At 39.9% G+C, this 27,452-nt stretch overlaps 1 protein-coding gene across 1 annotated transcript in view; it reads right to left on the bottom strand.

The window, feature by feature from the left end:
- The window catches only part of KCNK10 (potassium two pore domain channel subfamily K member 10), a 54,992-nt gene extending 31,293 nt beyond the window's left edge, over positions 1-23,699 (bottom strand). The window contains exons 1-2 of the mRNA XM_083864238.1: positions 23,613-23,699; positions 138-466 (exon numbers count right to left, since the gene is read on the bottom strand). Coding sequence (XP_083720364.1) covers positions 138-466; positions 23,613-23,664 — 381 coding nt within the window. The 5' untranslated portion in view covers positions 23,665-23,699. The remainder of the gene's footprint in view (positions 1-137; positions 467-23,612) is intronic.
- Positions 23,700-27,452: the final 3,753 nt, after the last annotated feature.

The raw sequence follows: 27,452 nt of genomic DNA, 5'->3' as shown, positions 1-27,452 counted from the left end.
AAACAGCCTGCTCTTCACACTGTCCATTCCAAGGCCTCTGTGAACAATTTTGTTCCCCACCAACTCAGCTAGTCAAATAAACCACTGAGCTGTTTCTCCTAACTTCCAAGAAGTACCATCTTCTTCACAGGGCCTACCTGAATGAGTGTCTCCAGCTCTAGCTCGGTTACACAGACGTGCTCCCGGAGAAAGACAGCCTTCTCCGATGCGATTGTGTTCTTCTGCCTGCTTTCGAAGGGCTGCTCCAGGGCACGGAAGACGAGTCCTCCCGCCACTAGGTAAATTACCACCACGAAAAAGATGGCCACCACTGCTCTCCAGTCCATGACTTTGTGCCGGCCTTGAGAAGGGGCTTCCATGGCAGCAACAATAGTGGCTCGGGGCGACACAGAGAATTGTGGAGATGGGTAATGTCCGTTAGTTTTGGGCTCAGGCTCACAAGCTGGCACTGGTGAGGGAACAGCCACTGAAACACAAAGCAGAATATCTTCTTCAAAATCAAATCTCTTAGGGTATGACCCTGATTTTCATAAAACCTTCCCTAAATAATATTTTCAAGCTTTTACATAAATCATGTTCTTCACATAGATATGGTTTTTCCCATCTGGAATGTTCTATATCTGCTTTGTCCATCTATACACACAGTTTTGCTTTGTCCATTACCTCTAGAACTTCACCCATTACCTCTAAACTGGACAGGCCAGTTACATGTGCAAAAAGTTCAGAAATATGCAGAAAACCTTTTATGCAAAATGAACATGAAAATTCTGACCAGTTAGGATATAAATGACACAAGGTGGTGTTTGGTGAAGGACCCTGGCAGTGATTTGCATCCTTAAATCATAATACTAATAGTATTAATAGTGCTAAGAAATTGAACTGCTAATGAACACTGATCACTCCCTGACCTGCTATTGACAGAAACAGAAAATGCTTTGCAAACCACAGTGCTATTTGGCTCACTAACATAAACTGGCCCATACTACTTACCTGAATTCACAAAACCATCACTCATTAAAACGTCCTTAAAGCCTGGAAGCTTCACAAAGTTTAGCATAAATCATGTGTCAGCTAGAGCATACAAGATGTGTGAGGTCAAATTTACACACCAAGTACAACTGTGGACCTCTCACAGTCTCCGGACTGAGACACTGTATTGCCCAGATGACCTTTACAATATATCAGAGCTAGCAAGTCCTGACCTCCAGTTGGACGTAATAGACTGACCACTCTGTCAAGATACCAAAGCTGGGTCACCTCCAAATAATTCAGGTATCTCATCCTCACACTTCCCCACTCTCTGTTGCCAGTGTTACCAATGGCAAGATGGGGCTGGGTTCCTCAGCATCCACTGATATTATGGTACCATGAATGACGTAGGATTTGAAGATGCTGGATTCATTTTAAACAAAATTCCTGTGTAATCTCACCATGGTGCAGCTGCCACTGGCCTGTAATTTCTTTGAAACCAGATTAATTTTTTGCATGTAAGACCTAAATCAGATTACAGTTAAAATACAGCTACTTTAGGTGCATTCTCTGAACTTATTCATGTGTCTTTGCTGTTTCACTTAGAAATTAAAGCAGAAAGATCTACAACATCCCATCAGAGTGGCATTGTAACCCCATTCTCTAAAATTTAAACCTACAACATGATTATATGTTGAGTCTGAAGAAGGCCACAACTTTTTCCCAACAGAAACCATTTTATGATACTGAATAATTTCAGAACTCTGGTGTTTATTACACTCATGTTTTCCTACAAGCAATAGAATTCTGAAGCATTGCATGGATGATAGAGCTTCCAGCTTACCTGATAATCAATAAACTACAGAATCTGTAGTTGTTTTACACTTACAGTTATTATTTTGTTTCATATATGATTTAGAGGTTCCAGATACCAAATAGATTAGAAAGGATTCAGGATCAGAGCAAAAGCCTTTGTGGTTTCATTTTTTGTTGTTGTTTTGCAACACCATGTGGTACAGCTGTTCAGTTTGACCATCAAAAGACCTTTATGGTTCCCAATACTTATTACCCAGGATAGAGTGACATCAAACTTAAAAGGATATTTTCTCTTACCTCCAGATATATTTCATGTGACTATTAAGAACTTCATGTGACAATAGGAAGAAGAGTGAGAATATTAGAAAGAAGTCACACTTTTTGTAAGATATCAGTACATTTATTCTCTAAGTCTCCTGAAAATATTATTGCAATAAATACAGTAAATTTCAGCAGGAAACACCAGAAAAGTATGCCAAAGAAACATAGAATATAGAGGTTGTATGAAGCAGTTAGAACTTCCCTTTCTCTATAGGCAAGTACCTTAAACCTGAGTCACAACATCTCCTTACTGAACTAATCACAGAAGTGGCTCAGCTGATGTAACCCAGTGTAACATGGCTTCCATAGAATCCATAGAATTCATACAATTTGAATTGCTCAGAGCCCATAATACTGTGTATACTGTAAACCAACACAAAATCTGAGAGCCTGATGTAATCAGCCTGAGGGCTGATTTTTCACTCTTCAGATTACTCAGCATCAGGATCCAAGGCTCACACAGTAAGAAGAGAGCAGAATTCAGGTGGCAGAATGCTAGAATTTTCTGAAACAGGTATCCACCTTACCACAACTGGAATAGGCCTGTGCAGACTGAGTGAACCTCTCAGTGGAAAGCAATGCCTGCCTTTGATATGACAAAAATAAGTCAAGAAGATGGAAGTCAAGAACTGGTATCATTAAAATAGTATTTGTGAATTTTCTTTTCCTGTCTGCTAGTATAAATGTCTTTTCTTATTCAAATAATGTTTCTGGTAAATTGTTAGTAACAGCCTTACAGTAAAATCGTGGCTTGTTTGATTTTGTCTTCTAAGAAAAATGTGTTGTACTGATTTAAGAACAAGATGGGACGTTCACAGTAGAGAACATAAAATGTTCTTATAAATATTTTGTCATCTTAACAGTTTAGTGGATTACTATGCTCAGCTTGCTTATCTCTAAAAAGAAGAGAAGAAGAACCATCTTAGTTTTTCATTTTCTGCTATTACTAATAGCTATCCTAAGTGAATGTAGAACTATTGATCCTAAAGTATTTTATATTATAAAAATAAATTCACAAGAAGACTGTACTAAAGCAGCTAGTTAAGCAACTGATGTGTAACAGAAATGGTCTTCTTACAAAGCCAATGCACAAGGCCAACTGCAGTCAATACTGCAGACATTTTAAGAAAGAGTTAGTTATTGGAAGAACAGTGTAGATACTCCATCGAGGAGCTATCCCACTCTTTACAAGACAGTGGGGTTAGTGACTTAACCATTTAGTAAGAAGTCAGAAATCCGGATTTCTAATTGGAACACTGTCTCTGTGAACTTGTACTCTCACAAAAGTGCTACCATTTGCCTTTAAACCATGGTTTCATCAACTGCAAAAAGAGAAAGTAGCGCTTACTTTTCTGCAAGTGCCCTGGGAGAGTCAATTTCTGAAAATAAGAGCTACATGAAATTCCAGAAGTTTAACAAGTAGTTTTACTAAAATCAAAGGATGAATTACATTGACAATTCAACAACGTGCAGAGGTATACAACTTAGAAAAATAAAGGGCTTCATAAACTCTTGCATTTGCAGAGACAGTTTAGACCACAGTTTAGGACAAACATAGAGCAAAAGAGAAGAGAACATATTAAATAAATGCAGAACAATCCCTACTTCATTTGTTCTTGCTATTTCAAAGCAAGTTGCTGCCAGAACAGGCTTTTCCCCAAACAGAGCCTCATCCACACGTTTGTTAAATCAGATCAAAGAAAACTTAATCAGCCTCAGTGAAAGCAATGATAGCTATCCATACACACGCATGCACTATATTAGCTGACAGCTAATCTCATAGGTACAGGAACCCTCAAATGAGCGCTCTGGTGTTTCAAAACAGGCCTTATCCCAGTAAAAGGATGCTAGAAAGCAAAGAAAAGTAAATTCCTGATTTTTTGGATAACCTCCAAAATAAAACAACTGAAGATATTAATGCTGCAAATAATAAGTTGCAATATTAGGGTCTGTACAGTTGTTCATATCTGAGATCAACACATTACCTGCGTTCATAGTGGTGATCACTGCCAGGGCTCCCAATGACATGTGAAGAGCTTAAATACCTCGGATTTCTGCTAATATTGATGAGAATTAAGGAAGCAAAACTATCACTCATCATCAAGATGATGGGATAAAGCTTAACTGGTTAAAGTTGTAGGCAATTCCCTCCTAGGAGAGCAGAGGGCCCAGCGATGTGAGCAGGCCTGGCCCATGGCAGGGTGCGCTCCCTCCTGCGGGCCGGGGCATGGACATCACCAGGACACCTCCCCGGCTGCCACGGCCCTCAGCAGGCCCCTGTCCTTCCCGATCTGCCACCTAAGGGGCCCAGGAAACAGCAGCACATACTCCAAGGGTGACCAAAAAGGACTTCAGGGCCTTCAGATGTTTGCTAAGGGAACCTGGGGTGTGGGTTATGGTCTCTGGTTACAGTTGAAGGCAGCAACACGGAAAGAAATGGACAAACTGAGTCAATGGCTCCACGGCTGATATCATCAAAATGTTGGGGGTTTTGACAATGGAATGGTTCTTCACAGCCCCAGGCATGCTGCATCAGACGGGATTCACCTCTCTCCATGATGGAAGAGTCTTTGCTCAGGAGCTAGGGGAGTTCACTGGCAGGGCTTTGAACTAGTTGTGAGGGGGTAGAGGGGCAATATGAGGCTTGTCCCTGCCAAAAGTGAGAAGATATGAAAATAGACAGATAGAGGGACAGGGTGCTAGGGAGGGTTCTTTGCAGTGACTCTGAACTGTGCTAGCCACCCTGGACCATACCACAGTCTCAGGGATATGAGCCAGGGAGTCCTAACAGAAGCCACAGGGAAATGCCAGGGAAATATCTGAAAAGAATAATGGGGTGTTCCTTTAGGAAGGCAGCCTGGCAATCCCTAGGAGAAAGAAATTGGACAAGGAAGGCAAGAGACTGGTATAGGTGACGCTGAGTAGGGAACTGCTGGTCAAACTAAAGGTAAAGAGACAAATGCACAGACAGTGGAGACAAGGACATCAGTGGAGATGAAGGGATGGGGTAAGGAAGGCTAAGCCAAAGCTGAAACTGAACCTCACAAGGCACACCAATAATAACAAGAAGGGGTTCTGCTGGTATGTTAACCAGAAGAGGAAAGTCAAAGCCCCCTGATAAACATCAGTAGCGCCCTGATAAACAACACTGGTAAACTGGTAACAACAGATGAGAAGGCTGGGGTACTCAGCAACTTTTTTACCTCACTCTTCAGTGACAGTCTATGTTCAACTGACTTTTGACTATGAAAACATCAAAATGTGGCTTTGCCACAGTGACCTGTATCCTGCCTGGCAACTATCTCACTCAATATGCTAAGAACATAGCTGATACAAAGAAACCTGGTTTTGGAGGAGAGTTTCTTAAATTATTTAAACCAAATATTTATTTTTTTAAATAAACACGTCCTTCTCTGTGTTACTGCTGTCACAATTTCTATTGTGAAAAATATAAGTCAGATTTAATAGTGTCTTACTTAGTACTTCATTTTCTTCCACATTCCTGTGTTACACAGGCACACGGCAATGTATGTACATTTTAATGAGAGAATAATAGACACATCTAATAAAAATGCCACTTTCTCAGGATTCAACACAGAATTATATAGAGGCCATATACACGTACACATTCATAAACTCAGCCACAGGCTTTAAGTTTGAAACATGAGTTGATCAAAAATGAAACTGGACATTTAATCTCCCATCTCCCATTCATCTCCCAGTGGTGCCATCAAAGGAAGGAAACAAAATACTTTCAGCTCAAGTAAAAAGATTTGTTGATGCATGTCTAAAGGTATGCACCAATATTTTTTCCCCAAAATCCTCATAATACAACAGGAAGTTTCTTTAAAGAAAGAAAATTATGCATTCTTCAAACACATTCATGGTCAACATCCAAAATTTCTCATTAAGCCTTTCTTATGTTTATATTAAAATAGAAATTTAGTTAGAATTATAAAGTAATCTCATAATGAAGTCCAGTTTCACTGAGAAAATTCAGGAGCAAATAGTCTTCCCTACAGCTTTTACAAGATCCTACATTGGGTTATTGGCACTTCTACATCCTTCCTGCAGCACTACTTAATAAGCCAGCATTTCTTCCTGATCTAATATAGAAATGCAATTTTGTTGTCAAGTGTATTGTCCTGTGAAGTTGCAGAACAGACCTCTCATGCATCAAAGCTCAGAAATATCTGTGAGGTGTTAATAAAGTCCACTACAGCTTTCCTGCACTGACCACTAAGTGTAGGTGGATCCACCTTCTTTAAAATGGATCATAAAGGACTGGGGGATAAAGATACTTCACTGGCCATAATTGTTTTCAAGTCATTTATTTCAATTTAGGCCAATAGGGTTTTTTCCTCCCCTAGTCCTTCTTCTGAAATACCCACAAACTGAATTTAACATTAAAAGGCTTCCTGATTGAACAATATAGAAAGGCAGGAAAATGAGCAGCCCACCAATGGATAACATATCAATCTTTCACTCCAAGGCTCTTGCTCATCTCCAAACAGAAGTTCCTGGGGGATGTGAGTATCTAGCATTTGCTTCCAATCTCAAATATTTCCCACAAACTCCCCAGGTTCTTTCAGATAAGGGCTGCTGGAGTTAGGATAGTACGGCTGTGCCTGGAAGTCATAGCAAGTATAAGAGAAATGTTAGAGGAATAGTGGAGGCAATCAGTGTATTAAGCTATGACCTATATGAACTTCTCAAGAATATACCACAAAGAGAAAATGCATGCAGATCTGCGAATGAAGGGAATTGGATGGTCTAACAGAAAGCAGGTGAAAGTAATGAAACACTGAAGTTTCTATCCATATGTTACCAAAAAAAATCATTATATCATCAAAATTTTACATTTTGAGGATATGGCAAATCACTACCCGATTTGCTTGTTAGACCACTCCCCCTCACCCTCTATTCATCTCTTTCTGTTGTGGTTTTTAACAGGTTTTGTAGAGAGCATCCATTTAACTAGCACAATGAATGCTGAATTTTTATAACTGGGTATTCAAAAAAACTGATGATGGTTTATAAAGTCTGGCTTTTAGAACTAAAAATCCCAGTAGGCAATGGCCTTTGTGTTTGTGCAGCATCTTTGCATGATGCTGGCTAATTAACAGGTGACATTACAGCTGTGATCAAGAAATGGGAGAAAAATCCTGCCTCCAGGCTATGATTACATATGGGGCAGAACACAAGTATCCCTGTGGCAGTTGTTCTGGACTGAGGAATAAGAATAATGAGAATTGCTGTCTGGGGACCACAGGACTCATACAGTCATGGATCAAGAAAACTGTTATCAGTGCTGACATGTTTTACACCAGTATGGCCCTGGTCCTTCTGCCTATCCCCAAGGTACACAAATTGAGCAGTGAAAGTCATCACAAGCTTGCCAAGGGGAGTTTCACCTTACTGTTTCTATGGTGTTTTGCTGAGAATTGCCACTGAAGTGAGAAGCATTACTATTGCATTTACTGTTCATGAAAGCAAAGCTTGACATATTGTTTGTTAGGAAAACATGGAGTGCCTCTGAGCACAGAGCTTTTCACTGCAGCAGCACCCCCTGGGTTAAATCTAGCACTGTTTTCCCTGAAGAGGATTCTCTAATGCAGCATTAGTGCTGCTGACTTCAGCAACATCTCAGCCGTCTGCTGCAAATGCAGTCATCAGCAGCAAGGAATTCCATGGAGTATGAGACACAGGTAAAGGCAGAAAGGGAAATACATGTTAAACAAAATAGATTGGTTGTGCTGTTAGAAGAAAAGTAGCATTGATTCCTCCCAATTGCCTCTTTTCCTCAGTGAGGTGGTAAGAAGGGAGGAGTATGTTAGCTGACAAATACGCATAAGGAATAAAGGCACTGTTTGCTTCCTATTATAGGGTAATGCTAGTAAAATAGAATAAAAGTTCATAATGCTGAGTCGTCTCTGTTGGTTGGGAGAGAAATGTCAGGAATATGTATCCGAGGGAATTATATCTGACCATTGTTTTGCCATCCTTGGCAGCAGCTTTGGGAAGTATGTTATACCAAAAGGGTTCTGCAATTTCTGTACCATTTGTCATATATTCCCATCTAGTGCTCAAAGTGATGATTCTCAGTCAGCTTCCAAAAAAATCTACAAAATTCTGCTGCATCAGTTATAATTGAAACATACTAATTCATAGCTCTTGGAATACCCCCAGCTACTTAATTAATCCGGAACAGTTATTATAAGAAAACAAAAAGGCACTGTTTTATAATGTTTTTCATTCTTTTTCATTAGAAAACTATAGTTTAGGCAAAAATAAAATCTTGAACAGCCTAAATTTGAACATGGTAGAAATTAAGAAATCAGTATGGCCTGAGTTAAGGTGTCTCTTCAGAAAGAGCTTTCCAGTGACAAGTCTTCACATAGTGGTGGTGATGGTGGTACTGTAAATCATCAGAACTGAGGAGAATCTAAGCCTTTTGTCTCTCCCCGAAGAGCTTCTTGAGTGTCAAGAACTTAGTTATGCAGTAAATAATTAGAATGAATTTTACCTTCCACGGAAGAACAATTTCACTCCTATCTGAAACCAGTTTTTTCCGAAGAACAAATCTTGAGGGAAACTTCTCCAGTTTCTACTGTCATACTACCAGAATATACTGCTCCCATTTATCTGTGCAGCAAGTGCCTGACAGAAACAAGTACCTGGCTATCTGGTCTGCATGACAGTGCATTTTGCTTAGGTGGCAAGGTGATGGGAGCAGGGTGGCTACAGTGGTGGTCTCTGTGGAAGGCCTGGGGCTGCCCCTTTCGGGACACAGCCAGTTCCTGCTGATTCCAACAGACCCACAACAGGACATGGCTGAGCCCATCAGGGAAGCTGGTAGCACTTCTGTGAAAGCATACTTTAGAAAAGGAAAATATTGTGCAGACCTGAAGAATGAGGGGAAAAGTGTGAGAAAGCATCCTAAAAACACCAAGGTCAATGAAGGAGAACCAGGCATTCCAGGAGCTGTAGGAGATATTCTCCTGCAGCCTGTGAGTTTTGGAAGAAATCATGATGGATTTGGTATTTCCCTGGAGCTCATGGAGAGGATCACACCAGAGCAGATATTCACACTGTAGCATGTGTAGGATCCCAGTCCAGGGCAGGTTGATATTTCCTGAAGTTCTGCTACCTGTGGAGAGACCATGCTGGAGAAGGTTTATCCTAAAGGACCACAGCCCATGGTATGGACTCACATAGGAGCAAGTAAAAAGTATAAAGAGAAAGATGCAGTCTAGAGGAGCTAGACCCACCAAAAACCACTGCTCCTAGTCCCCCATGCATCATGTGAGGTGGGGAGGAAGAAGAGAGTCAGGAATGAAGCAATAAAGTTGCTAGGAAAAAGTAAAGCAGGGGAAGGTATTTTAACATTTGTCTTTATTTCTTACCACCCATATCTATTTTAATTAGCTATAAATCAAATAAATTTTCTCCAAGTCAAGTCCCATTTGCCTGTGATGGCAATCTCTAACTGGTCTCCTTGGCTTTATTTCAACACACAAACTTTTCCAGTCTTATTTTCTCCCCCTCTCCTGTTGAGGAGGAGGAATGAGAGTTGCTGGGTGAGCATCTGGTAGCCAGCCAAGGTCAACTCACCACATAGAGTTTGCATAGGTGCAATAAAGATGAGGATACAACTCAGACTGCATTGTTGAGGAATTTTTTTCCTCTGAGTCTCACCAGCTACTTGCATATGGATTTGGTGAAAAAAGTCATTAGTCCAAACACTAAGAATATCAATGTATATAGATCAGGATTTAAACTACAGTGATGAACAGGAGTTAGTTACAGAGGCAGCAAACATCCTTCCAACAATAATGCATTTTTATCATTCTCTACTGGAGCCAGGTCAATTTGGAACAAAAACATTCATTTGTCTTGTTGAGTGGATTTGATTTTTTCACTTTTTATCATCTTTAATTCTAGTTTTCCCTTCTCAAACATAAGCATTTTATATCACTCACTTTCTAGACACATTTAAGAAAAATGGATGCCAGAAGCATACATTTTCACATAAAGCTAAATGTCATATTGATTAAATATTTCATGCTGGCAGGAAGTGCATGCATACGTAACCAATGACGTAACAATACAACACAATGTCTCTAAGAATTCTAAAAAAAGTATAAGAAAACGTCAATCTTCTTGTAGACGCTAAATGGCTTGAAATTGGGTGCTGGGTAGACCTGACAAGTTGGACTTCTTATTAATCTAGTTTTAATCAGTTTAAAACAAGTATGCAAAAGATTAAAAAGTCTATGCAATTATCACTCCCCTGAGCTATGCCATGTCCCTCTGCTTTGTGAGGCTGTTGTAAAATTCTCTGCTATTCTATAATTTAGCAATTCTGAACTTACTGTCCCTAAAGAGATAGAAAAATGTATGTATCAGCAAATTTAATTTTAGTCAAGAAAGTGTAGTGAGAGAGGAGGGTCTGAATACCATTTTCATGCTTATTCTATCTCTGAAAGACAGTGCCATTTCTAATTGTGAATGTTTTAAAGCACAGAAGAATGGCAGTTCAAGCATCTCACAGGATCTTTCAAAGCAGGGAAAGGGAAAACTCACAATCGTGGCCTAGGAAAATAAGAAGTCTGAAGGGCTAAAATCTAAGAGTCCTTAACCATATAAACCCCAGAAAATCTCACTATGCCAATAAGTTTGTTCCTAAATTAGTTTTTGTATATGTCCTTATTAATAGTCAACATAGTCATCTTTTCAACAGCTCACATCAATTTCCATTGGAGCTTCCAAAGTACTTGCTTAATATAAATGAAAATGCTGTTTAGATTATATGTAAAAAAGTGATGTGTAATCTCACAAATGACAATAAGACACTGAGTAACTAAAGAGAGTAATGAATTCTTTCCTAGAGCTCTTAAGAACAGTGCAGGAAATAACAGATTAATCCCCAAAGAAGTAGGGGAATCTATATTAGGGAAAAGTCTAGCTACAAGGAGAGCTAAGCATGGGAACACCCATCAATATATTCATTGGAAGTATCTAAGCACAGGGCATAAAATCACCTGCCAGAAATTGTCAGTATTATCCATGTCCTGCATATCCCTGTGAATCCAAGAAGAAAAGCTACCAGTGAAGGGTAACAGAGAAAAACAGCCTAATGTTTTTGTATTCAACATCCAGAATCTGTAAAAAAAGCCTAATGGAATCTTAAAGGTATATTAAACAAAAAATAAAAATCTTTCATCTTGACAATTTAGTCTCAACTCCTGGCAAGAAATGCTCTTGAAATCCTTTTCCTCCCCTTCAATGTACAACAGTTAATCACACCTCAACATTCCTATTTGTATCAGTTGTGCCAAATCTCATAGCATTTCACAAATAATAGATAAACCTCTGTGACAATGAGAAGAAATAACAATGTATGTGTTCACAGTTTGTCTCATGGAAACTCTGCCATAGAGAACTTAGCAAATTAATTAAATTCAAGAGTAATTTCAAAAGTTGATTAAACAAGCTGTTCAATATACGTGCATCAAAAAGGTACAATGATTTTTCACCAATGTATTAGAAAATTTTCAAGTCCTTTTAAGGACATGCTCTTTTCCACCATACATTAGAGAATCCCATTATATCTGTTACAAAATTAATAGACAGCCATAAATCAGATTCCTTTCTTTTGTTGGTTATAAAGGAAAAATATCATAGCCACATGTAAGCTGTTCTAGATGATTATTTACAAGAACCTCCAGATTCTGACCCAGCCTCTCCTCTGTCAGAACTGCAGTCTGAGTGTGCCCGTGAACTCAAAATGGACTGCACAAGAGTTACTCTCTCGCAAACACAGCTTTAGAGCTCCTGCTACTGAGACTATGCAAATGTCAGGGAAACAACAGCAAGCCCAAGGCTGGTTTGAGCAGGTATCTGCCAGGACTTATCCACTGACATTAAAAAAAAAATCTCTGCAAAAGTCATGGTCATGGGATGCTGGGATACTTTCTCCTCCCTCCTCCCTCTCCCAGGCACTGCGCTATTCTAATGCATACGTGACAGCTCACTGGACAAAAGAATGGATGTGCTAAGGCAGGACATGAACTCCAGGAATAGCTGAAAGCATCAGGGGTTTTTTCTGTTTGGCTTCAGGACAGCAGTCCTCAGGGAGGTTCCTAGCTAACACTGGCATTCACATGAAGATGCACTGCTGCTGACACCATTTGTAGCACTACTTACAGAGCTGCCAAGTCCAGACGAATACTTGATAGAGGTTTGTCTTGTGCTGGAGTGAGATTGTACACTCACTGCTGAGGGCAGTTTGGATTTTGTTTCCCTTGTTTGCTTTCTCTCTCTCCTGACCTCTCTTCCACCCTGCCCTCCTCCAAATCCATCCATCTGCTCTTGTCCCTCACTTCTTTCCAACCGTGCTGGCAGCATGGGAGGTAGCACATCCCGAACTGCCTGCCCAGTTCCTCTTCTCGGCACTACCCCTCGCATAGCCCCCAATACTGAGCCCAGGTTCATGTGTGACAGGGCTCATCAATGAACTTCAGAAGAATGAAAAATTGAGCAGAAGAGCAATACAATGAGGAGCAGGAAGTATTGAGGGGAGATTAGAAGTGATTGACAGGGGCAAGTCCCAAATATGGAGCCTTCCTGCTTCAAGATTGGTGACTGTGTTTGTTCCAACACACTCATTGGCAGCAGAGCTACCATCAGCTTTATGAGGCTATTTATAGAGAAACTGAATACGGAGAAACCCGTGAAAAATTCTCACCTTTCTCTTCCTGAAATAAGACAAAAACCAATAGATCATGCTAAAACCTGTTTCCCTAGCAATAGATTGGTAATTCTTGCTCCTGATAAAAATTGAGAGTTCTAGTTCATGTAGGTCTCTGCTCTTCCAAATAGGAAGCAAGTGCTTTTAGCTCAAGATCTTGAGGTGTAGAGACAAAAAAGAGTTCCTGTCAGAAGAAATGACCATGTCATTGTTTTTCCTCATTAGGTAACATATAGAAAACCTGTTTTTTTTGTCAGTATGGTGAAAGCACCAAGGAATAAACAGCTGCTCTCTGGCTCTCTGCAGATTTCACCCTTCAGTGAACAACAGACAGGTTGAACAATGATGCTACTATTTATCCATAATCTTCTCTTTACAGACTAAACCAAATTTTTTCATTACATCATTATGTGCTTTGTATGAAACAAGCTGTTTAGTTTTCCTCAATAGGAAGTGTTCCAGGATTGCAGCAACATTCAGGAAGAGTCTGAATCTCCCAACACAAGTTTTCAGTGTGCTCCCCTTCAAAGTACCCACAGGATGATGTAGGGTCAGAGGTTTGGCTGAGATCTTCCAAATATCCTATCTCACAGATTCAGAAAATAAATTCAGCCAATTGTCTCATACCCAGACCAAATAGTCAAGGAAACCTAAGTCTTGGAATTTAGTATAAGAAGGCCTGTGTACAAAGGGAAGGATATTCCTATTGAAAGAAACTTAGTGATAAAGCAATGAAGTGGAAGAGACAACAAAGTAAAGGCCATGGTGGCCTTCCTAGAAGGAAGCTATCTAAGCTATATTTGAAATATGATTGATGCTGGCTGTCTGCCAAAGGTACAGCTTTACAGTGGAGTGAAGGAATTTCCTGATTATCTCAGCCATGAGAAGGGGACTTAAGCAGCACCACTGACTGGACAGCAGGCTAGTGGTGTCTCCCCCCATCTGACTACTGATTGGGATCTATAGAAAAATACTTTGAATTCTATTAAATCCCATTAGTGATTTACCATTTCAATTAAGTGATAATTTCTCAAATTTTCTATGCAACAGAAATAAAAGTGGATTTTTCCATGTAGGAATGGTCAGAAACCTTTTAAGAATCACATTGCTTGGGTTCATTTTTAGTTCTGAAGCTATACTATTTGCATAACCTGAGTATCCAATCTATTTTGTTGTTTTAAGTTCTTGTACACATTAGTACTCCTAGTTAAAGTAAACGAAAGCTTTCAAATACTTTAAAACCCATTCTGGAACATGATAAAGAATACATATAAGGCAGGTAGGACAGAATTAATCTGTGCAGAAAATATTTTTCATAAGGAAGAGGAACCTGCTGTTTGAAAAGCATTTATTCAGCACAGGCATTTTTATATTCTCTTATTCTAAATTCTTTATAATATACACATTTTCTTTCACACTTTCAGTGTGTAAGTTAGTAGAAACAACCGTTGTGTTCATTTCTTTACTTGGCTGTAACTTGGAATACATCCCATTAATCTGTCAACAGAGATGTGGTCAAATCGACCAGCACAGCCTAGAGAGACTCTGCTGACCCTAAACCAGACATTTACTGCAAATTCTCCTGGCTCCCATAACATTATTTGACTGTTGCTCCCTTAACCATAGCAGGTCCTTAGAAACTTAGAATTCCCTAGAATTTCAGATAGCCACTTATATTTAGGTGTTTTATTCTCCAACTAAGTCATACTCAAATGGTGTAATTCAGTTGCCCATCCCACTGCCAAGTGAGAGGCTATGGGATAACCTAACTGGCCTTAAGCTGTGTTCCAGAAGGGCAGAAGTCTCCCTTAAGTCTATCATCATTATACCTATACAAATATCTCAGCTACCTTAAAGCCCCTTAAATGTCAGCAGATGTCTATTTTTAGAAAACTGAATCAACAAAAAATGTTTGGTAGCAATGAGAAATTCAGGTCACAAAGTTACATGTCAGTATATCATTGTAACCCAATAAACGGACTATTTCCTACGAAGACAAATTAGGCTGAAGGATCATGAAGAGGTGACTCTGGTGTTGTTTCTGCAGTTATCATGATTTCTGCTACTCAAAGCCTCTCTGCCCAATGCTTTCTTGTGCAATCCAAACTTAGCAATGTTAAAATTTGAATAAGCCCTCACAGATCTGGTTTAACCCAGAAGAACATCTGAGATATTCCCGTTATTTCCTGCATTTCAGCTGGGAACTTCTGCAGTACCATTTCTTTCATAACTCTTTCATCAATGAGATCTTTCACACACAGTAACTAGTGACTGTCTTTTGTTTCTCTAAGCTGAAATTTGAGAGGTTAAAAGCCCTGGACAAGCTGTCAGTATGTATTTTCTGTTTTCAAATCATGCTAATGTTGTTATATTACAGTATCAAGTAAGAAATTATCCAAACACCCTCCAACAACATATCACTGAATCTTCAAAAACTCAGTGGCACAAGTGTAAGATGCCAAAATCCAAAATCCTCATCCAGCAAAGTCAGTGGCATGTCGCTTTTTCTTCCTAGGGAAGAAAAGATGAGTCAGTCCTGCTGAGATATGAACATATGGCTCTAACAAACCTAGGTGCTCAAAGCCTGGTGCTTAAAGCACTGTGATGATCCTGTATACTGATACCATAATAACTTCTATTGCTTTCTAAGAATATTCTTTAGGGTGTTATCTTTTGTCATCCCCTGCTAGCAAAACAGTCTATTGTCTTCAGCAAAAAAGAGTAGCACACAGTCACACATAATACACAGATTACCAGAAAAAGAACTGAAGCAATTTAAAGATCTATTAAATGCATCCATCTGGGGACAAAATAGAGGAACAAATGGAAGAAACATTAGGTGTGTTTCTCCAATGAAAGACTAGTCAAATAAACAGATCATCATCTAAGACAGATACTTAATTCATGAGATAAAAATATTTTGTAATGTGTCCATGAGATCAGTTGTAATGTGATTTAGTTTTGCTCACAGAGGAACACCTTGATACATGCCTGAGTCACCAATAGAGAACACGAAGATATTTCAGGGATTTTTAAAATATGAACTATGATACATCCGTACTTCTAAAAGTCAGAAATAACATCATGTGCTTGAAAACAGTGAATTCTAGTTGAAGGTAGCCAAACTCATCTTTATGTCCACACATTTATTTTCTTTTCACAGTATTTTCAGCCTTACCACAGGTACACTCTGTTCATTCTGCATTTTCTGCACTTCTGTCAGCAAATCTGATCCTGTCACACTTTGGACCCACTCTTTTGTAATCCAGATTTCCTGAAACAACTTATTTTGTCTCTTTTAGTTACATCTTTATTTCTTTTCAAATGCCTTCTAAAATTTAAAATAGCAAAGTCTTACAAAATTCTAGACCTAAGCATGTCTGGATTTCAAAAAAGAAATTGAACCACACCCAGATTCTGTGACTGATTACTACTCCAATTCAGGACTCCATATCCTAAGTGTTTCAAGCCCTTTCATATATGCTGTAACTCACATCTCTTGTCACAACTCCAGCTTCCAGCAGGATGTTCCCTTTCCATTTTAAAAGCAAAAAAATACAATTAAGGCTTGTGCATTCTCTTTCACTTTTTATTCCTTCATACAGGTTTTGATAACAGATTCTATCACCTTACTAGCTTTCATTTCAACTTCCAACACAATGATATATATATATCTCATGAAATATATACATATATATATATATTTCACCACACTGAAATTTCTACCCTAAACTCAAAATTGCACCAATGTTCTCCTATGCTCATATTTTAGGACAACTGGATAACATATAATAACACATGTACCTGAGACACTTTGCCAACAGTAAGATTTGTAATAGCATAAGAATTGTATTAGCAATTAAATAAGAAGATGAAATCCAAATTCTTGGTTTCAGCATTCCCAAACCAAGGAAACAGTTCCTAAATTCTGTGACTCATTAACATGGTAAGAGATATATAGTTCAATTTTGAAGTACAATTTTGTTTAAATACTCAGAGTTGATACTTGATTGCGAGAAAAGCAGCCCAGAAAGTATGTTTGGAGAAAGTAGTGGTCCATGGACTAAAAAAGATTGGCACTACCACCCTGAAGTACACAGGTGTAGGATATATGCTGTTCTCACCTGTTGTTTTATCTCATTGGGGTAACCAGTGAGAACTGCATGCACATCATTTATAAAAGTCAGCAGATTAATCTTGGTGCATGTTTCCATTACATTATAGACAAACAACAACAGTATCACCAATGTCCCAAGAACTGGTATAGGCAGCCTCTGTTTGACAAAGGCCAGGTCCCAGGACGTTTTTAACTCCTACAGAAAATAAAGGCCAGAGATATTCCTCTGAAAAAGGTATTTTAAAGGGTATTATTTAACCTTTTTCTGAATGTCACTTCTACATAAAACTTCTATATAAAACAATGTTCAGCATTAATATTCTCTGCTTTGGTCTTTGCTATGACACTGAGATTATTACAAAATAAAGGTTAGGCACTTGCATCACACTGAGGTCTTTAATACTCTACCTTGAATTCCAGTGTATTCCTTATCCCTTTCTTATATCGACCTCCTCATTTTTCCCTTCCCATTTCACTCCAGGTGCTCACCCTATTTAGAGCACAAAACCTAAGGCCTCTGTTTTCCCAGTAATTCCAGGCATTCCCTTACTCTTAACTCAGTAAAGCCTGTGGCAACAACACAGTTCTTTTAAAATGAAGAATTGCATTTTGCTCACACTGAAGTGAGTGGTAAAAGTCTTAGCTCTGGATTAAATAAGGAGGGTAAGAATTTAATTGTATCACCGTCAACATGCACTCTTCTGTCTGAAGCTGATATAGTCCACACACTAGCTACATAAATCCACATAAATGCCAAAAGCTGAACCAAAACCTGCCCAATTACAACTGGTATCATATATCTTCATCCCAAGGGCAAACTCCATCACTTCAGGTAGCGTCAGTTTTTTCAAGAGCTGCCCAAGGGACTTTTCTGTCCAAAAGCTATTAAAGGATTACTCTTGTACATACATGGCTAAAAAGAGCATTGGTATTCTTCACTGAAATCATAATCCTGTCCTAACCTCTCCCACTGATGACAATTCTATTGCTCTTCCTATCTTAGACTTACAGCTTCCTATTGCCTTTGATTTTATCATTCCCTTTTCCTCACACCACAGATGATGTCTTAATGATACCCTATCCTCCATTTTTCTTACCTTGACTAGACTTGTCTTCCTTTGCTACTCTAAGAAAGCTGCTGTCAAGTCTTTTGCTCTGCCACTTTCTTGCTACTAATTTTACTTTTCTGAAACCTTCATTTCACAATTACCAGGGCATCCTAAAGACAACAATGACAAAACTAATAGCTGTCTGCTTGTCTTTCTTTCTCTCCTCCTAACTCAATTGTATCTTTCTATCTCTTACCACACTGGCACCCACAGTACTCATCTGTCTTCTCTGCAGGCTCCACATAGCCTTTAGTAAAGTTCTGATTTTTTCATTGTGTTCTATGTGTTTTCCAAACTCTTCAAATTTTCTACCTTACAGTATTTGGCACTATTATGCCCACACCATGCACTTCTAGGAGTGTCCTCCTGTTTGTCCAATTTATATCCTCCTTCAGATATCTCATTTAAATAAACTCCCTGCAGTGTTCTACAATCCATATTTACTAGGCACAGCAGAGTCCCAGTCTATCAGATGGATGGGCAAGTAGCCAATATGACTTTGTGACACAATTACCACAGGGTCAGAAGCCTCTGACCATGTGTCGTTGGCAGGGATCAGACCTACTTTTTTATACATTACAGCTTCCCAGAACAATCTTCATCTATTGAGCTGCTGGTAAAAAACAACTTCTGCTAGTGCAGAAAGATATTGTTTAACTCAGAGTTGCATTCTACTACTTTTTACCTATCTTCTTGGAAACAGAGAACAGAAACCAACACCTTTATCCTACTCATCTATGCCTTTCTAATCAAGTTTACCTTCTTGGTATCTTCATTGGTATCTTCAAACAACAGAACAGATAAATCAGGTACTGCAGCAATTTGTAACACTTCACCACCAGCGTCAATTTAATTTCTAGTGAGTACTAAGGGTGAAGATTTTTCAAACAGTCCTCAAGAGATGGTCCAATCCTGAGAAGGCATTTGAGACTCAGCTCATTGTCCCACACAGAGCTGTCCAGTGCTGCTTGGGATGTCTCAGGTGAAGTGAGAAATCCCAAGGCCAGTGACAAAGGGCCTATGGAAAATTTGAGCCCCTCTGAAGCAGTAACTGAGGAATATCAAAGGTGTTTAGATACTTCTAATGAGAAACCCAATTGACTGTTCAGTGTCTGTAAAGAAGCGTAAGTGACACTGGTTTCCTCTAGTTGTAAAGTACAGACACAACCTTATTCCTTAATTGATGTGATCTGTGTATGATGACAGGCTGTTTTGCTCCCTCCTAATTGTTTTAGCATTTAATTGCAATGCATAAGCTCTCCTTTCAATAGCAGATTTTAGATTGCTCTAAACAAGTTAATTATATTTCACAACACCCTGGTGCATTAGGGAAGTATTAATATTCCTGTTTTCTAGTCTAGGAAAAAGGGAAGACAAGCAAGGGTAAGTGGCTTTCTGAAGGTTAAACAGTGTCGGTATTTAAAAAAAATTAAAGAGGACCTCCAGACTCTCAACCACAGTTTGAATTTCCCACAGACCATTAACTTCCATGCTAAATGTGAGGATGGTAATAAATATGTGATTTTAGAGTTTCAAACTGCAAACAATGCACTTGCAAAAGGATGAGGAACTTGAATGAAAACTTCAGAGTTCCAAAACTTATGTGTTGAGGTAAACATTGAGCTGGATATCCAAAAGGCTCTGACAATCCATCTCACTGCAATGACAGCAGAAACTGCAGGCACAAAGAAACAAACAAGACTGAATTCCATTTGCTCCCTGCTAAGAGCATCACAAGACATCCCTCCCTTGAAAAAGACATCTCACCCTCATCCAAAAAGACAGTCACACTTGGGGATAATTTCTAAGCCTATTTGAAACTGTCTCATCTATTTTTTTTCTACAAAGTAACATCAGTTTTAGGCAGATAATTTTTAGGAAAAAAGTTGATATTGCTGTAACATCCAGATGTCTCAGACAGGATGAGGAACACACTGTTTTAGGTACTATATAAAAATATATGTTCAAAGATATTATGAGCTAATTCAAGCACAGAAAACAGGTGGGTGAAACAAACAGCAGGAGGACTGCAAGAAAGGAGAGATATGGATGACAATTATGAGAATTAAAGTCTTCATATGCTGCTAAAATCCAATCTTATATTCTGGAAAGTATAGATGAGAGGTTGTATGAAGTATGAAACTGAAAATCTGGTCTTTCACTAATTTCAGTTATTACTGCTTTTCCTGAATTGCACCTAACGTGAGAAGTGATTGGCAGATCAAATGTTTTCTAATTGAGTACATACATACTGATTCCACCAGTAACACAAAGTATCAATCTTGTTTTTTAAAATGTAAGGCCAGGTACTGTGATATCCTTTACTCCTACACAACATATGCAGTGGTCCCTAAAACATTCTTGAAATACCCGCTTGGGGCTTTTGTAGCCATTTCTTACCCTATTCATTCACTAAATATAAATTGCATGAGTTTTAATCAATATATGTCAAATTCTAGGGCATATTTCACATTGGATTGTTAAGGCCAAGTCTCAATGACTTTTGTGATCGAGTTTGATCTGTTTGTTAAGGGGCTCATATAGTTTGATTGCCTGATGTACTATGGGGACTTCACCATAGGAATCTGGATCCTATACACTTCCAGATTTCTGAAATATTTGCTTTATCTAAAAATAGATAATCTACAGCATTTACATGTAACACAGAGATATACTTTATGCCCAAGACACATGAAGATAATACACAACATGATAAAATCACAGCTTCAAGACCTGCTTGTACCAATTTAATGGTTAAGAAATCAGTCTCCCATTACCTGTCTGTCAGACCATTCTTCATGTCAATTCTATTCCTTTAAACATCTTCTCTCCACAAAGTCTTTCTATGCTATATTGATATTTGCTGATGTGAACTAATACCAGTTCTATTGCAGATGAAAGTTACCAGCAGCCCGTAATCTACTTATCTATGTAAATATTTATAGTTTACTCAGCATTATAGAGTTGAGCATTAATTCATTTCAATGACTATAATTCTGACCTGGGTTCAAACCAACAATATCATCAATTCCAAGCCAGCCATATCTCCACAAAAAGGGTCCCAGCCTTTAGAAATGTGTATACTTTCTAGAAAATATTGCCTGGAATAATCAGGTCTAAACAACCTTAAAGATGCCATAGCTCTCATTTATGTCCTTGGGCTGCTAGCCTGCTTGCCAGGAGCATCAGTTGATCTATTCCAAGAAGTGTTAGAACAAGTTATCACAATTCCTACTAGACAAAACTATGGAAACTGCATGTTCTCTGGCTGACAACCAGAACAGTGCACAATCATAAAATACACTCTGAAATGAGCCTGGTATCAGTGTGTGAACACTAACTGGACATGAGCTGTGCACTAATACTTAGGGCTTTTTGCATTCCTTCACCACCAACTTTCTACAGATTGATCTTTTTGTCTGAGAAAAGCTACTTCAGCTCTTAACTCCAGAGATATTATATAGGATGCAGAGATATTATATAGAATGATAGGATAATATTATTCTTGTATGTGCAGAGAACCAACTACATATATGATTGTAAATCAAATTCATTTTAGAGCTTTTAGTTATTTCACATAGATCATTGCTAACATTTGTATCTGCATAAATATATTTTTGTTTCAAAAATAATAGAACTCTGATCTACCTTGTCTTCTACACACATAATTCTTTGCTCTGGGACTATGTGATCACAATGTCACTGCACTGTTCCTCTGTTGGTTAAAGGATTGGGACTTAGACAGCTTTTCCTTGCCAAATTGCCTTTTTTTCAATCCACCAAATTTTATCTATATTTTATCTATTTTCTGAGTCTCTTGGAGAATTAGAAAATAACTTTTTTTGCTTCCTCCTTGGCAATACGTCAGCATCTTTTCTGTCTGCCTAACAAAGTCAATACACTGAGAGGAAATAGCTGGTAGGATTCTGAAAATTTTAGCAGGCATTCAGCTTGTTGGAGAGGAAACCTCTTGGGGTATTTTAACTGCTCCAGTATTCTATGGTTTTGTCACATCAGTAAATTGTGGCCAACCACCTGTTGGATCCATATGCCTTAAAGCTGATTGCCAAGCAAAGGAGCTACACACAGAATGTCACCCGTACATCCTCCTGTGTGCCTTTTCAGGCAAAAGAAGGAAAGAGATTTTTGCATTAAAATACATTTAAATTTATTTTTTTTTAATTCATTAAATGAATTTAAATTAAGCTGCATCAGACCCACATTAGATAAGCACCTGGTTAGAGCAAGTTTTCACCACAAAGAATTTAGACCCTAGGCTAAGAAATATACTGCTATTTAAATAATCAAATCTCTGTTAGCACTACTATCCATGTGCTCATTAGGAGGATGAGGGTAGAGGAGGCTGATGTGTTGATTTCAGCCTTCACCTAATTAAAGATGTACTAAACCTGAACTGTGTGTACAGCAGATTGTCCTGCTGTATTCCTTCTACAACATGAGAAACTGTTTCTAATGTTTCATTTTGTAAATGTGAGGGCATGGAGGATGATGGGCAAATTGACCAGTAAAACCAAACCTGTGGAATAAAGAGGAATAATCAAAGCCCGTGTTATCACTTTATAATTCCTGCAAGCACTGCTGTACAGCAACTGGCAGTTCTGCTGCAAACCTGAGCAATGGCTTCAAGTTGTTCTGCTCCTGTACCAATGCACAGAAATATGACACACCAGTGTTCAAATTATCAATAGAGCTTTTTCAGTCACTTCTGCAGGATGCAGATGAACATCCTCCCCATGTCAGGCAAAGAGATTATTTGACTGTTGTTTATTTTTAAATACTACTTGGATCATCTTATTGAAAACCACTGCACTGGCGTAAATCTCATTCCACCATCACACAAACACATTCCCTAAGACTGAGTCCAAATGTACCTATATAGTTAATAAAACTATCCACTTGGACTGATCAGTCATTAATAGGGTACAGTAAAGAGCATAGAGGTCCCTGTGGGCTCCCTTATTTAAAGTGTCATTTTATACCATCCATACTAAAGGTCTGTCCACACTAAAGGTTATATTGCTGCGGCATTCTGCTCCTGCCAACAAACATGTGCCATCGAGGAGCCCCAAACAAGCACTCACATCTGTGTCCACTCCTGTACCACCCATTTAGCAGAGACAATGATCACTAGAAACAACAAAGGAGCCACTGATAAAACAAACAATGCTGTGAGCCAGAGATCGATGCCATGCCAGCCAAGTTTGCCTTGAAAATACTCAAGAAAAAGGAAGAGGGGGAAGCAAGAGAGATATCTAATACAAAACTGTAAAACTTACACCTAGAAGAGGTTTTAGCCATGCAGCCACCCAACCCCATATCTGAGTAGCATTTTCTAATGCACTGCTATAGGACTGAGCAAGAAAGACTGAGCTGTGCTCACGGGAAGCAGACAAACATCCAACGTCTCCTCCCATTTGGAGTCACATAGTCTCCTATGAGTCAATAGACACAAGGAATAATAATAATTGTTATTACAGTAGTATGATAGTAATAGAGAATCACCAACCTTGAGGATCCCAGTTCACCTGTTTTCTTGGATTCTCAATTGGAAATTTCATCGCTTCCTTTTTGCAAGGGGAGTAAAAAGAATTAAATAAATTCCCAACCTTCCTGTCTCGATGCTGCAGTCAAACAAATTAATTTCAAATTATAGGGAGCCTGCGCTGTTTGACAGAGGGAAACTGGTGGTTGCCAGGGAAAGAAATACACAAATAAATCGAAGAAGGTGGGGAAGGGCGGGCAGGGGAGTGGAGTGGAGGGGTTTGCGGGCACCCCAGCACAGAGAGGGGTATAAGGGATGGACTGAGGACCGGAGAGAATCTGGAGGAGCAGGAACGGAGCAGACAGGTAGGCAGCGGGTCCAGGGTGCTGCCGGCTCCTGGGGAGGCTCCCGCAGCTGTTTCGCCCAGTCCACCTGCAGATGTCAGGGTGGCGGGGTCCCCGCTGCAGCGCAGCCCTTCTGCTGCGCCCACCCGAGGGGGACCCGGGAGGGATAGAACGCAGGCTTGCAAGAATCGGGGAGTCGTCCAGTCCCCCACGCCCCTAGAGACACCTCCCACACGTGCACAAGCTCCCTAGCCTCAGCCATCCCCCAAAAATGAGCGCACCTCAGTTCAGCCCCGGGCACTAGAGAGGGAGCAAAAGTCAGCCGTGGGGCGTGAGCCGCAGCAGCATGGCTGGGGCGAGGCAGGGCGAGGCTGGGGACCACCCGGCTCAATGCAGCAGCAGCCCGGCTCGCCCAGGAGAGCTGGAGCAGGAAGAAACGAAGGAAGAGGAGGGAGCCACCCTATAGCTTTGGAGGGAACTCACGGAGCCCCTCTCTGCACTGGCATAAAAAGGGGGTGGGGAGAGCCTGCGAGTCCCTTTGTAGGAGGCAGTGGCGGGGTGCCTGGGGAGGGGGCAGGCTCCGGCTGTACTCACGAGGTATCCTTCCCCAGAGGGGGATGCAGGCTTGTTTGGCGGAGTTTGCAGCCGGAGACACGCTCTACTAAGCTACGAGCAGCCGCGGCGGCGGCGGCAGCACATGGCAGGAGTACGGCAGCATCCAGAGGCTCTGCAGCGCAGGGGGAGGGGAGGGGCAGGGGGACCGCCCGAGCCCACTCAGGCTCTGGGGACCAGGACCGGGTACCCGAAAGCCAGGGGACCCCTGCTCCCCTTTCTGTCCCCAGTCCGCACTGTGGACAGGGATAGACACTTCGCGCCAAGGCAATGCCTGGCACAGCCAGTCTGTGAGATGTGGCCAAGTCGCAGGGAGGGGGCAGGAGGCTGGAAGCCCCTCGAAGCTCCCCTAAGCTCTCAGGAGCCGTCGGGGAAACGGAGGACACTTGTGCAATTAGCAGGCACTTGCTTCTTTCCAAATCCGCATTCTCCTTCCTCTTTCTCGTTCTCCAGGCTTTCCCTCAAACATAAAACAGGCTAGTAACACCAGAAAGGTTTCCAGTCCCAGTTACAATACATGCCCCAGCTCCCCTCCGTTAGCCAGGAAAACAAAACCCCAGCCCCTCTGGGGGCCTGAAGGAAAACTGTGTGAGGTTAACCCTGTCCTGCCTATTCTCTTCCACAGTGGAAATCAACTCTTTGTGCAAAGGGGATCATCCACAGAGGATGGTTTAGTGGAGAGATCCACAAAGTCTCACATGTCATGGTAAGAGATTCATACCAGAATCAGTCCATAGGTCCATAAACCTTCTGAATTTTCAGGAAATATGGTTGGGATCTAACCCTGGCGCCTGTGATAATTTTACCCTGTGTTTTTCCCTGTACTTTTTTTCTCATCTGCTCTTTTTCTGCTTTTCTTTTCTATCTGTTGCTTGAATGTTAGCTAACTCTGTAAGACCAAAACGGAGAAACCTGCCCTGGTGAAGGAAAAAAAAACAACAACTCAAAGCAGTCCAAAATGTGTGACTCTCCTCAGGAAACTCTTACTATGAAGGTTGGCACACTCTTCATATCCACACTGTGAAACTAAATACCTGCTTTTTCCCAGTCTTTGTTCAACCCTAAACAGGAAGAGGAAATCAGTACTGGGGAACCCACACTTTCATTTAGTGGTGGTGTGCAGGGCCCTGAGAAGCAGCATGTAGTTTGAAGAAACTAGATGGAAGTAATGCAGCAAGTTTTCTCAGGGGAGGTGCTAGGAGTTTCTCCTTCCCCTAATCTGAGCACCCCTGTGGGTTTTGTTTTGTGCTGTACAGGAGGAGGAGGGAGAGGCTGCTCTAAGGGAGGACATGGTGAGAATGATAATGAGCCTGCTCAGTCAGACTTCAATTTGAGATGATTGCAATGATGACATCAGGAGCACAAGGTATTTCCTTTGCAAGCAAATCATGATGCATTCTGAACACGCTTTGGGATTTCTGTTGACATTACTTCTGCAAACTGAGCGGGAACAAAAGTGAGGGTAGCCTTTGCTAATTGTGCTGTGTAATTGCTTGAATTATGGTTACAGTAACCTAAAAGGCTTCAGAAGCTTTCTGAACCCCCAACAAGATCAATTATCAAATATGTACCAAAAAATAACAATTCATGTATTTACACACACACGTGTATATAATATATATATTGGTGTAAATAATTTTTCCTTAGCATGCAAAAGTTTCCACCTTACTGGCATCTTCCTTGTACATTACCAGGGAAAACCTAACATACAGACAAATATTACTCAATTGTGTCACCCTAACCCAAGCACTATCCTGTCGCTCTGCCGTAACTATCAGCAGTTATGAAATGTGCATTCTGCCACAGACACCTGTCCACTGAGAACTCACCTAACTGAAACAGTCCTCTGATAAGCTGACAGTATTAAATTCCTGCTAAGACATGCAAGAAATCTATAGTCTGGAGGTGAATTCTTCAGGTTCATTTCCAGAAACACATCCTGACTGTCGAAAGAAGAGGAATTGTCATGAAAATTACACGATGGAGACATCTCATATTTCTTTGACTTACTGTAACTCTAAATAGATAATAATGACACAACACATGTTTCTCATATGCCCTTAATGTTCCCATACTCCCAAAAAACGTCAGTAAGCTCTACATACTTGTTCTACCATATGACTGGAAAACCTTGTGGCAAATCAGTTTTGGTCTATCAGGTACATAAATACATGACATCATGTAATCATCTTGCTTTTTTTTTTTTAACCATGTTATTATAATGAAAAACTTGCTCAATTATTTCAATGCCTCAAACCTGCAATTTTATTGAGTGGGCCAATTTATTCCCAAAGTAACTCATTTAAAATCAATGAGGTTACTCCAGAGATAGATTTGGCATCTTTCACTGACAGCACAGCTGCTGCATAGAAACGTAACTATTATCTTATGCAAATAAAAGGCCTTTCACCCCTCAGTGATGTCATATTCTTATGACAGGGAGAACTGGTGCCTTGAAGCTATACTGTTTCAAGCTGTTACTCTGTCAACTTTTATAAATTAAGTGGATTCAGTAACGTTCAATGTTTGAATGAAAGACCACCAAGAAAAAGAAATCTATTTTAGTACCTGGATAAGAATTTCCAGGATTTGACCTGTCTTCCTAAATTCTTACTTCTCATTCAGCATTTATTGTTCAGACCTCATGTCCTCAGAGCTGAAGTTGAGAGTCAGTGTCTTACAGGACAGGGCCTGTGACAGTCACAACACTATAGAAAAAAGACTTTCTAATACAAGTCATCTCATTGAAAAAAAGAATAAAATGCTAAGTGCCCTTTTAGTGTTCATTAGTAATATGGCATGAATGATTTAGAAGTGAATTTGATGTAATTTGAAGAAAACCACAGAAAAACATTCATAAATATATCTTACATCTACTTAAATCTAGTGAGCAGGAATGAGAAAATGA

The sequence above is a fragment of the Zosterops lateralis genome (genome assembly GCF_965231275.1).
Source record: "Zosterops lateralis genome assembly, chromosome: 6".
NCBI lineage: Eukaryota > Metazoa > Chordata > Aves > Passeriformes > Zosteropidae > Zosterops > Zosterops lateralis.
Note: the sequence above shows the minus strand (reverse complement) of the source record. Positions and strands in the feature narration are given on the sequence as shown.